This window comes from Scylla paramamosain, chromosome 35 (assembly GCF_035594125.1).
Source record: "Scylla paramamosain isolate STU-SP2022 chromosome 35, ASM3559412v1, whole genome shotgun sequence".
Taxonomy (NCBI): domain Eukaryota; kingdom Metazoa; phylum Arthropoda; class Malacostraca; order Decapoda; family Portunidae; genus Scylla; species Scylla paramamosain.
In genome coordinates, this window is record NC_087185.1 from 8,240,112 (window position 1) to 8,252,500 (window position 12,389).

The following is a 12,389-nucleotide window of genomic DNA, read 5'->3' on the forward strand; positions in this document are numbered from 1 at the left end:
ATATATATATATATATATATATATATATATATATATATATATATATATATATATATATATATATATATATTGTCCAGTGTATGACCAACTTTTCTTAATAAAATCTTAAATATAAATGCATAGTTCTTATTAAGAGAATAAACATTGATAGTTATATAAAAAAAAAAAAAAAATTAGTGAAATCAAGGGTCCTGGTAGGAGGGGAAGAACACTGAGAAGATGGAGGGATAGAGTAAAGGAGTACATTACTGAAGGATCGCTTGGACATGGATGGAGGATATGGTTAGTTAAAAAAAATAAAAAAAAACAATTATAAAAAAGCAAAGGAAGATCTAAAAAAAATCAAATCTTCACAAATAGTTTGTCTTTTCTGACAGAACCATTCAACATATGATAGTAATAATTTTTATTTTTTAATCGTATATTTTCTATGGATTCCTGTATCAAAACGTTTTTGTATAGTTATACAAAACAACACGGGATTGTATGAAACTAAATCTTCAGCACTAGGATAGTCTGCCCTTTTAGAACTACATTTACACCCGTTTTCTGTACCTTATCTTCACATCTCTACATAAAAGACTTTAACCTTTCTCTCTCTTTCCAGTACTTTTCTTTGAAATGTTATAATAATCTGTATTTGTTAGTGACAAATTATCCATATATTTATCTGAAATAAAGTGAGTGTGAGTTGAGGTGATTGCGGGCGTGTGGCAGGGTGGGCCGGGCGGGGGCGGGCGCGGCGCCGCCCGGCGACGCAGTAGCCCGTCTGCTGTGGCGAGAGGTTGTGGTCCCGTGTGCGACTCTGTTTCAAAATGGCGTTTAACGGTGACGGTCCCTTTAACAAGCGTATGCGCACAGATGGTGAATCTGTGGGGCAAAAGGTAAGCTGTGATGGTGTTTAGAGACGATGAGGTGGTGTGGGTGGCCTGTGGAAGGAGTGAGTGTCCTGTGGCCGCTGTGGTGTAGTGGCGGCGGCCGTGTTGGGGCCGCTTTCTGAGGTATGTCGGCGATCTCGGCCCGCCCCACGCTGCTACCATATCTACACCTTCACCAAAGCCAGGGCGTCGTAGTGCTCAGGCCGTGGCCGCGGCCGCTGCCCTGCCACGTGGGAACAAAGTGGTGAGCGGCGGCGGCGGCGGTGGCGGCGGGAGGCTGGCTAGGTCGCCTCCGCCGCCAGTGGCGGTGCCCCCAGGGCCTGCCAGGGTGGCAGCCCGCGGCCTGTACTCCGCTTCACATGAGGTTGACACCAGACAAAGGCCAGGACGCCTCCACGCTGCACCGGGCCGACTGTTGTTGCCGCTGCACGCATTGTTCATGGTCGAGGCCCGTCACCCCGGCCTGCCGACGCTGCGGCCAGGCGGGGTGACGCCCGGACAAGCGCGGGCTGCCGGCCTGCCGTGGGAAGCCCAAGGGTGAGGGGCTGGGAGCATCAGGCGTCCCGCTGAGGCCTAGTCATAGATGCCGTGGGGACAACGTGACTCATGGCGCGGCGCGGTACCCATGAGGCCTGCTGACCCTGTCAACAAACACTCGCTGCAGTTGTTTTGTGATCACGCCGCTGCGTCTTCCTGGCGGCGAACGTGATGGGTGGTGCTTTATTTGACGGCCGAGTCATCGTTTCATGTAATGTTTGATTTACGCTCGCAGCTGCAACAGTGGACAACAATATACGGATGCTTCCCGCCATTCATATCTTGCTGAGTAAAGCGATGTGGTGTTTCCCCCCCTCCCCACCTATTCTAGCCACAGTGTTATTTAAAACAGCACACAAAGCGGAAAGTGAGTCTGAGAAGCGTATATTTCCCGGCATCACGAGGTGGAGGCGTCGGCAGGAGTCATTCGTCAGTAGTCCTTTGTGGGAGCGTGTCGGGCGACCGCTGGCAACTTCTTCCATCCCTCCCTGGCCCCTCCACCTCCCGACGCTCTGTACTAGTTTCAGTCTAATCCAGAAAAAAAAGAAAAGAAACTTTACAACAGCACCCGGCAAATTATTATAGGCATAATTAAAGGCTTATCGGCATTCGAATATAGGGAAGTAATTAATTAGAGTAAGAGTTACGACCTTAGTACTGCAGCCGTAGAGAAGTGGCCGGTTAAATAATGATAGCAATTCGTTTGTTTGTAATGGAATGCTGCCTCGGTTGTTGTATGTATAAATTCCCCTAGTAAATGACGGTGTAAACTAGAAAGAGCAGCTTACCCGGCGTAAATCCTCGCTGTCTTACTAACAAACCGTCTGGCAGAGTATCCATCCACTGTTGTAATATTACGTTGCCGAGAAGTCTTGCAAGATGTTTCACCAGACACCACAATGGACACCCACACTACCTCTTACCGTCCTCTTATATACACTTATATTTACCATCTTCACATGTCTTATGTATGTCTTTTCTTTCAGGGTAAGTGTTTTTTTTCTGTATTTCGTGTCAAAACCCAAGCGTCAGTCTTAAAAGTTGACTCCAATTGTTACCTTTAGAGAAAGACGTTAAAGCGAACACGAACATCATGGTTTGCCTGGCTATTGTCTTTCTAATGGCTGGTGTTATCTCTTCCCGCGCTCCTTCCACACACACACACACACACACACACACACACCATTTCACTCTCCTGTTTACGCCTTCAGTTTATGAGTATGCAAATGGAAATGTGCTCGTTACTACTGTAAAGAGAATCGGGAGAAAAGAAATGGTTGGTCATGTGATTTAACAGTGTCACGCAAGCACCCATATTTCCTCCCCTTCCTCACGTTTTTTCTTCCTCTCCCCCTGCAAACGTTTTTCTTCCAGTACTGCAACTCTCAGCCTTACCTATAATTTCTTAATATTGTTTTTCTTTTCCTTTTTATTATCATTTTTCTCACCACACATACCATATCTCTTCATTCATTTACAGTTCTGTCTTGGTTCAGACCTCGTATATGTATCTTTTTTGTTGGAATTTTTCTTTTTCTTTTTTTTTTCGTGTAGGTTTTAACTCAACAGTGAAAAACAAATAAAGGAAAAAGTGTCGCGTGATCACTTCTTTTTTTTTCGCTGTTTGGATCCTTTTTTTGAGTAGTTGTCCTTCGCTTTTTTCGTCCTCCACTTTTAAATGGAAAGAGTTGATTTTGAGTAGCTGGCCTTCGTCTCTCTCTCTCTCTCTCTCTCTCTCTCTCTCTCTCTCTCTCTCTCTCTCTCTCTCTCTCTCTCTCTCTCTCTCTCTCTCTCTCTCTCTCTCAGCTCAAAAAAAAAAAAAAAAGCAAAAGCAAAAACCGGCAGTAACGAAGCCTCATTGCTCTGTATCTTATTGCAGTAACCTCACCCGGTCACCCTTATGCACGGGCAGCTAGATACGGCACAGCACAGCGTCGTTCATCTCAATTATTTATAGTAGATCCTTGCGAGGTGTGGCTGATTTATTACCAGGGCCGCTGTCATTCTCGTGCGTCTATTTTTAGCAGTGCACATAGCAAGGTGGGGTCTGATAAGTTAGGTACCCCATCACCATCCCCAAATTGCCCTCGTGTTCAAGTCAGTTCCTTTTATAGCTAATCTGACTGTCATTTTTATTTTTTGTGCGTAGGATTGAATGCACCATAACAGATTGTTCTCTCTCCCTTAACCCTCCACCCCCCACCCTCACTATCTTCCAAGCACCATCTCATCTCTCCTTTCACTGCCTCTCCTCCTCCTCCTCCTCCTCCTCCTCCTCCTCCTCCTCCTCCTCCTCCTCCTCCTCCTCCTCCTCCTCCTCCTCCTCCTCCTCCTCCTCCTCCTCCACCTCCTCCTGCAGGATCACAACTGTTAATGCTATTTTGTGTGGGGTGCATCAACCTTTTCGTATATTACGCGAGCAGCCCATTTAGTTATCAAGAGAGCCACGGCCACTCGCCTTGATTAACTGGGCAGTGTTGTAGGCAGAAGGGGGAGTGCTGGGGTTGCAAGTGGCAGATGGAAGCATTGGAAAGAAGGAACACGTAGGAGGAGATGAAGAAAGAAGCACGATTGGAGTGATTGGAAGCGGAAGGGATAAGGAAAGGAAGGTAGGAAGAAGGAAGAGGAGGGGTAAGAAAGGAATGTAGGAAGAGGGAAGAGGATGGTTAAGAAAGGGAAGATAGGAAGAGGAAGAATCAAGGAAGAACTGATGAAATGTATATCTTGGAGAGAGAGAGAGAGAGAGAGAGAGAGAGAGAGAGAGAGAGAGAGAGAGAGAGAGAGAGAGAGAGAGAGAGAGAGAGAGAGAGAGAATAGTTAAGCTTGTGGGTTGCCTGCTGTTTTACTCATCATCCTCGTCTCAGTATGAGGTGGTAATGCCCTTTGTCAATTCACGCTGTCATTTCAAGTTTAATATCGTTAAGATGCAACTTAACGTAATATGTCTGTCTGTCTCTCTCTGTGTGTGTGTGTGTGTGTGTGTGTGTGTGTGTGTGTGTCGCGTGCTGGCGGAGGCATTGCTTTCTCATGGTGTTTGTGTTTGTGTCTTACGTTGGAGGTTTGAGTGAGAAAGTGGCCGGCTTTTCATGGCCCCGGGAATTAATCGTGTTTGTGGAGCGGCTCTGGGAAGATCCTACTGCCGCCGAGAGAAGCTTGAGAGGCGAGACGCGACCTTGAGAAATGCAAGTATGAAAATAGAGCGACACGTTTTGCAGTTACTAAGGAGCGGAAGGTTTTTGAAAAAAAGGCGGGAAACTATGTACCGCTGTTTCATTAGTGCTAGAACCATTACTCTAGTGTGGAAACGTCACATTGTTTTAAGACTTATGTTCGTGGAGGTATGTCTTAGGGTTATGTTTAAGATTATTAGTTTAAGATATGTCACGTTGTTTTGGGACCCAAGTTGATGGAGGTATAGTTAGGGTTAGTTGAAGTTAGTTGTGAAACGAATAAATTTGAGGGTAGAGGCAGTAACACGATCATTAGTAACAAATTGCAGCAAAACGTAAATGATAATAGGAGGGCAGAATTACTAATAAGCATCAAATGGGAGCTATAAACCACAATTTAGAGATAAAAACCAGCCCTTTGACGTGTTTATTAGCTTGACGCTGTGATCTATCACCACATTCACCCCCCTTGCTACTCCCCACTGATACCCTGCACTGCCTCCCCGCCCGCCGCCCCCACCAGCCACACCCCTCCTGCCTATACAATTAATGTGTTAGGAGGGAAAACGTGGGGATTGGAATATTACTGACTAATTGGCTTTAAGTAGTGACGGTCACGAACCAGACGGGTAAAAACGAGGCAGAGAGACGGAGGCTTAATAAGTGTAGCTGTGGACAGGTGTGTGTGTGTGTGTGTGTGTGTGTGTGTGTGTGTGTGTGTGTTTGTGTATTCATTGCGCAGCTTTAGTTTAGCTCTTATCTGGTCAAGCTCTCACGTAAATGATCTTAACTCTCTCTCTCTCTCTCTCTCTCTCTCTCTCTCTCTCTCTCTCTCTCTCTCTCTCTCTCTCTCTCTCTCTCTCTCTCTCTCTCTCTCTCTCTCTCCAAGTCGGAAAGTTAAGAGTATGGCACGGAGGTGTGGTCCCTCTCACTCACTCCGGGGTCTTTCCTTACCTGTAATGTGGAGGTCGTCTGGGATAGGTTGGGCAGGTGTTTGCTGATTGGAGAAGCGCATCCAAAGCCGTCACTCAGAACTGGCTTACCTTGTCCGTCCGTCAGAGAGAGAGAGAGAGAGAGAGAGAGAGAGAGAGAGAGAGAGAGAGAGAGAGAGAGAGAGAGAGAGACGCAGTTTTAACCCTTTGTACCCAGCAGCCGTGAGTAACTGTCTTGGGTTTAGAAGAGAGAGAGAGAGAGAGAGAGAGAGAGAGAGAGAGAGAGAGAGAGAGAGAGAGAGAGAGAGAGAGAGAGAGAAAGTGTTGTGGGTGAGACTGAATTCTTATCTTCCTCTTCTCTTTCCCGCGTCGCAATAACTGTGGAGGAGAAAGACTGCGTTAAATAGCTCCAATATGTTCTGGAGAGAGAGAGAGAGAGAGAGAGAGAGAGAGAGAGAGAGAGAGAGAGAGAGAGAGAGCAGCCTTGACTAGGGCGCTCAATGCTGGTGGGACTATTAGAGATAACACGATAATAGGGCGGAGGGCCGGCTGCCGCAGAGAGAGAGAGAGAGAGAGAGAGAGAGAGAGAGAGAGAGAGAGAGAGAGAGAGAGAGAGACCACACATATCGAGGTAGGTCATAACGGTGTGGTTTTTCCCTAAATAGTTGAGTGACGTGACCGGAGAGAGAGAGAGAGAGAGAGAGAGAGAGAGAGAGAGAGAGAGAGAGAGAGAGAGAGAGAGAGAGAGAGAGAGAGAGAGAGAGAGTGTGTTTACCCTTCGTTACCAAAAGCTGAAAACCTTCCTTAACCTTCACTCCGATCCAACCTCTGTTTCCAATCTGATTCTTGCCATAAATATCAAACCGTAATCCTGAGAGAGAGAGAGAGAGAGAGAGAGAGAGAGAGAGAGAGAGAGAGAGAGAGAGAGAGAGAGAGAGAGAGAGAGAGAGAGAGAGAGAGAGAATTCCCCCACTTCCTTTATTCCTTGCACTGCTCCACATACTTCCTACTATTTTCAATCCTACTTACTTTTTACTAACGTATCCTTCTCTTCCTTACTTTCCTTCTCTTTTCTCCGTACACCAGAGAGAGAGAGAGAGAGAGAGAGAGAGAGAGAGAGAGAGAGAGAGAGAGAGATAGAGAGAGAGAATGTGGTAGTGGGTGTGATGTCTTGTTGATGGGTGTGTGGCGTGCTGTCCTCGTCTTGGCGTGTTCCCGTTGCCTCTGACGTGTCGTGTGGGACGCACCGAGAAAAGAAAGGCCTTCTCCTCCTCCTCCTTGCCTCTGTTTATCTTTTTCCCTCCGGTCCTTGCGTGTTACTGTTGCTACTGTTGCTCTCTCCTCCATCAGTGAGGTGTCTTGTGGGAGTCTGGAGTAAGGAAAGAATGACCTCCTCCTCCTCCTCCTCCTCCTCCTCCTCCTCCTCCTCCTCCTCCTCCTCCTCCTCCTCCTCCTCCTCCTCCTCCTTCTCTTCCTTTCCTCTTCTCTCTCCTCTTTTCTTGTCTTCCTCTTTCCTCTTCTCTCATCCTTTCTTTCCTGTTAGTGGATTGTATTAATGGCGGTGGCTTTTTCTCATCTCTTCTTATCCTATCCTTTGTTCTTCGCTTGGCGTGTCACTTTTATCAGTAGTTTTCCTTCCACCACCACCACCACCACCACCACTACTACTACTACTACTACTACTACTACTACTACTACTACTACTACTACTACTACTACTACTACTACTACTACCACCACCAACAGTAACAACAACAACAACAACACTGCTGCTATTACAGTCCCACCACCACTACTAAACATATAACTAGTAACTTATTCCACGCCTGTAATCAGCTTGTAACGCTTTGCACCACCTTATTTATCAGCCTCGTACGTATTTCACTCTATTTTGCCCAGCACGACCACGAAGAGGATAAAAATATATAAAAACAAGCTGCAATCCCAAATCAAAAGCCTCGGTCTTGTTCAGTAAGTAGATAAAGCAAAGTAAATCAAAGTAAATTGTAAATAAAAGTACCGGGTGTTATTTTGAGCTCAACACGTCGATAAGGGAACCACAAGAGAGAGAGAGAGAGAGAGAGAGAGAGAGAGAGAGAGAGAGAGAGAGAGAGAGAGAGAGAGAGAGAGAGAGACCAATCTTTACCCCCAAAAGCATAAATAATTGAAAAAAAAGTTAAATGGATGGTTTTCTAAAAGTTCTCCAGGATTTATGATTATTCTCGCATCGTGCCCAGTGTGTGTGTGTGTGTGTGCGTGTGTGTGTGTGGCGTTGTGGCGGGTTTTTGGGAACAGTTTAGTCAGGAATTTCTTTCTCTTTGTCCATTTTTTTCTGCATTATCTCCCTCCTCTTCCTTCATCCTCTGTGAATTTCCAAGTTTTGTGTGGCATTAGAGATGTTGTTGGTGTTCTTTTTTTTTTTTTTTTTTTTTTGATAGGGAAATAAGTGGAAGAGGGGGATATTTTGATGGGATGAGTAAGTGTTAGTAAGTGAAAGGTTAGTAGTTTTGTTTCCTTATTCTCTCTCTCTCTCTCTCTCTCTCTCTCTCTCTCTCTCTCTCTCTCTCTCTCTCTCTCTCTCTCTCTCTCTCTCTCTCTCTCTCTCTCTCTCTCTCTCTCTCTCTCTCTCTAGGGAAAATAGGAAAAGGAGATGGCAGGATGAGTAAATGAGTGAGCAAGGCGTAAATGAAGCTGTAAGTCTGTGTTTGTGGCAGAGAGAGAGAGAGAGAGAGAGAGAGAGAGAGAGAGAGAGAGAGAGAGAGAGAGAGAGAGAGAGTAATGATGGGTTCCTGTTTTTTCATCATCAGGTGTGTGAACGTCAAGTGAAAAGAAGTAAAGGTATTTCATTTTCTCACCGTTAGCACTGTGAAAACCAAACAATTTTCAAGGTTGTACTTTACGAGAGAGAGAGAGAGAGAGAGAGAGAGAGAGAGAGAGAGAGAGAGAGAGAGAGAGAGAGAGAGAGAGAGAGAGATTACAGGTGTTGATGATAGGAATTAGCTACACGTCTCTATTTAATCAGTAAACTGGTATGTCATTTCATCACAAAAGTTATCAGGTAGCATCATTCAACCTCACTAATTACTCGCATCAGTTCGTAGTCTTAAAAAGCAAGAAAGGAAACCGAGTTGAGTTTAAGGTTATGTCTATTAAGGCATCCAATTTTCCCCTGATGTATGTAAACTGAATTACCTTCGCCTTGTTAGTGACTTCTAATTAATCTTAACTGCCGTGCTACATGGAAGAATTAATTAACATGTCTTGTCAGAACTCAACCTAATAGGATGGTGATGCTGATGTGTGTGTATCTGATAAGGGACAGCTTTCACCCTCTAGTTGTGCTGTAACAGAGAGAGAGAGAGAGAGAGAGAGAGAGAGAGAGAGAGAGAGAGAGAGAGAGAGAGAGAGAGAGAGAGTCTTCCTTTTATACAGTAGTGCGGAGGAACGTGAATTGATCGGTCAGTCCACATTAAAAATTAGCCAGGGCTGAGTCTGGACCCGATGCTCTGGTATAACTGGAAGGCTAAACAAAAAAACGTGAATCGATATTTCTCTTCTCTCCCTCCCTTGTTCTAGGTAGCGATCAATAGTCTCTCTCTCTCTCTCTCTCTCTCTCTCTCTCTCTCTCTCTCTCTCTCTCTCTCTCTCTCTCTCTCTCTCTCTCGTCAGCCATTGTTGGGAACATGACAGGAAAGACGCGTACGCATACACATTTACAAATACGTACATGTAGTGTCGACGTACACATAGTATACATACAGTCAAGCCTGAATGTGTGTGTGTGTGTGTGTGTGTGTGTGTGTGTGTGTGTGTGTGTGTGTGTGTGTGTGTGTGCGTGGCGTGGCGTGGCGTGGCGTGGCGTTAGATTAGATCAGCGTTGAGTCCTGTCAGAGCCGTCACCTCTTCCCTCTGTGGCAAAACATGAACACGAAGGTAGGAAAGAATAACAACAAACAGCCTTGGCGGTGGTGATGGTGGTGGCTGAGGCGGCGAGTTGAGTTTATGACCCTTACACCCCTCCCTTCTCCCTCCCAGTACCCCCTTTCGTCCTTGTCTCCTCCTTTTCCTCCTCGCTCCTTGTCCACTCAGCAAGCATCGTGTTGGCATGCTGGAGGTCTGTCACGTGTCGTATTTCGCCCGATTGTGATCACTCGAGTGCAGAGACACGGATACGATTGTGAAGTTTCCAAGGAACAAAGGCAGTTAACAGCAGCCTCATTAGCAGTTTCCACAGTTTGAACGAGCTGGGGAGGAGAGGGAATTCTTCTGGTGGGGATATGGAGGAGGGAGGGGATAAACGTTGATCTGGTGGGGGGTTGGGGATCTTAAATGGCAGTGGGTTTGGGGGGAGGGTGCTTGAGTTAAAATGCTACACTTATAATTGAAGTTGGTTCCTGAGTTTAAGCCAATCCAAGTGTAACCCCATCAGTCTTCCCTAACGACGTGGGCAGTGGTGCTCAGCCAGGCGACAGATGGTGAGTGTTAAGGACCAGCTGGGAGGGGGACGCTGGGACTAAGCTAGGAAGGGGTGGGGGGTACCAACTGGGATGGGACAGGAAGGGACTGGTTGCTGTGTAAGTGGGGGAAGTTGTGGGATAGCGTGGCACCACTCTCTCCTTGCTTGTAGCCCGGGGTTGCCTCCCTTTTTGTGGTTATGTTCTTTTGCCAGAAATTCCCCCTGATTCTGTCTACCTCCCACTCCACTTATCAGCGGCGGGCTAAGGTTGCACCACAAGCCCAGCCGTGCGTCGCCATGGGACTGATTTTAGAGTTTTCCGACACATGAAAGAAAGAGCGAACATCAAGCGTGAAGAGAGAGAGAGAGAGAGAGAGAGAGAGAGAGAGAGAGAGAGAGAGAGAGAGAGAGAGAGAGAGAGAGAGAGAGTCGTGATATCCAGAAGAAATAGACGTAAACAGGAAGCCATAGCACGTCGTGTTATCTCATTTAAACTTTACCATAATAGTTTGACTGCACGTGGCTCTTTGATGGATGATCTGGCATATGTTCAGGTTACGTAATACTTCAGGACTCATTTTGATTTTCGAACTTATTCCTCACCATGGAGTTCCCTAATACAAAGTTGGAAATTCCCTCAGTTGGGAACCTCGGATCTGAACTGCTCCGCTCTCGTGTCTCTCTCCTACCCACCAACCCGCCACCATCCTTCTTCCTCGCTGGCATGGTTACACCCTCCTACTCCTCCCCCTCCTCATCCTCTTCCTTCATTCACCCCCTCTTCTCCTCGTCTTTCTTCACTCACTCCTCTTCCTCCTTGCTTCGGGTTGGCTTGGGCGCAGCAAGCCTCCAAGGACCCGCTGGTGGTGGCTAAGTAACTGTTTATCAAAGGGAATCCTCGGGTCTAGTTAGCCTTTCTTGCTCTCCCTCTCCTCCTCTTCCTTCTTCGTTCAACCCTCTAATTTCCCACCGGTCTAGTCCTCCTCCCCTTCCACTGTCTCCCAGTAACCAGGTGCACCACCGCCGTAGCACAGTCAGTGGACGCCAGTACTACTTCCCTAGTGTCTGCCAGGTGGGGTGGTGGGGGATGGGGTTGCGGTTGGGGTTTGGGGAGGAGAGACTGACGAGTTCACTTCGGGTTTGAAATATTTTCCCGCGCGAGTGGAGCAGAGCTGCAAGACTTGGGTGGTGTAACGGACGCGGGAGGGAGGGAAGGGAGGGAGGACGGGCGACCGCACTCTAATTTCCCTCGATTCTGGCAACACTGAGCCGTCTGCGGGGACGATTATACAAGGCGAACTTATGTTGCGCTTATTCTCCTAACTTCGCCCACGGTGGTCCCAGGGATGCTTGCGTAATAGGAGCAGAGGAGTGTAGGTGGCAAGGTAACCCAGCGAGAGGTCCCGGGGAAGCAAGGAGGAAGGGGGTATTGGAGGACAGGATGGCGGACGAGAAGCGGGGAGGGAGACGGTGAACGAACTGGGCCGGACGTGGTAGTGACTGGGAGCTTGACGTGGATGTTCGTGGCTGTTTAATTTCACGTTTGTGCCGCGCTAACCTTCCTCCAGCGCCTCTACCTTCACCGCTGGGGCCTGACGGGTTAATTGGTGCATTGAAATTCATGTAAGAGTGTATATTTCCATCAAGGGAAGAGGAGTGACGGTTGTGTTGTCATCGAACTGAGGCCAAGTTCCTGAACCACTGGATGGATTCGCCCGGCTGCCGCGAGGATAGTTGTCAGTTCTCCCCATTTTTTTCAAGTCCACTAACTCGTCCCATTACGAAGCAAATCGGTGCGGGATTCCAAGGGTTGACGGGAGCAATGGTAAGCTGCAGTGCCTTTCCTTGTGTACTTACACTAGACAGACGCGTAATAGAGGGAGAGTGAAGGAACAACTCATTGTGGTAGTGAGCGTGGCATTCCTCCAGCAAAGCCAAGCGTGGTGTGTGTGAGACATCTATACACGACTTCGATAAGGCCGGCGTATTAATAAGACAGTATTCTGATCCCCCTGACGACTCCCTTCTCATGTGGTGGAGTGGGCGAGTGTGTGGTGGTGGTGACGCGGTGGTGGTGTTGATGGAGTGTGTGGAGTGAGTGGCTTGGTGAAGGATCAGGGTGGAGGTGTGCCCAGAGGTAAGGGCTAAATGGCAACGCCCTGTCGCTCTGCACTGCCCACGTGTTCGCCACCACCACCACCCGTCACTACCCTCCACATCACTCCCTCATCCTCTCCACTTGGACCAAACTAAGCACATTGATGAAGATTATATTCCTTGTGGTACAAAGTCGTGTATGTGCTATGAATATAATGAAGCTTTTGTAAGGAGAGACGGAGGGAGGGAGAAATACATGATAAGTGTGTGGTGCTCCTCGGTGTTGATATTGATAGGGACTGGTGTAGTAGACATGAGG

The 12,389-nt window shown here is 47.3% G+C and overlaps 1 protein-coding gene across 1 annotated transcript in view; it reads left to right on the forward strand.

Annotated features, from left to right (window-relative positions):
* The first annotated feature begins 11,456 nt into the window (after positions 1-11,456).
* LOC135090407 (heterogeneous nuclear ribonucleoprotein L-like) overlaps positions 11,457-12,389 on the forward strand; it is a 216,780-nt gene continuing 215,847 nt past the window's right edge. The window contains 1 exon segment of the mRNA XM_063987161.1: positions 11,457-11,798. Coding sequence (XP_063843231.1) covers positions 11,679-11,798 — 120 coding nt within the window. The 5' untranslated portion in view covers positions 11,457-11,678.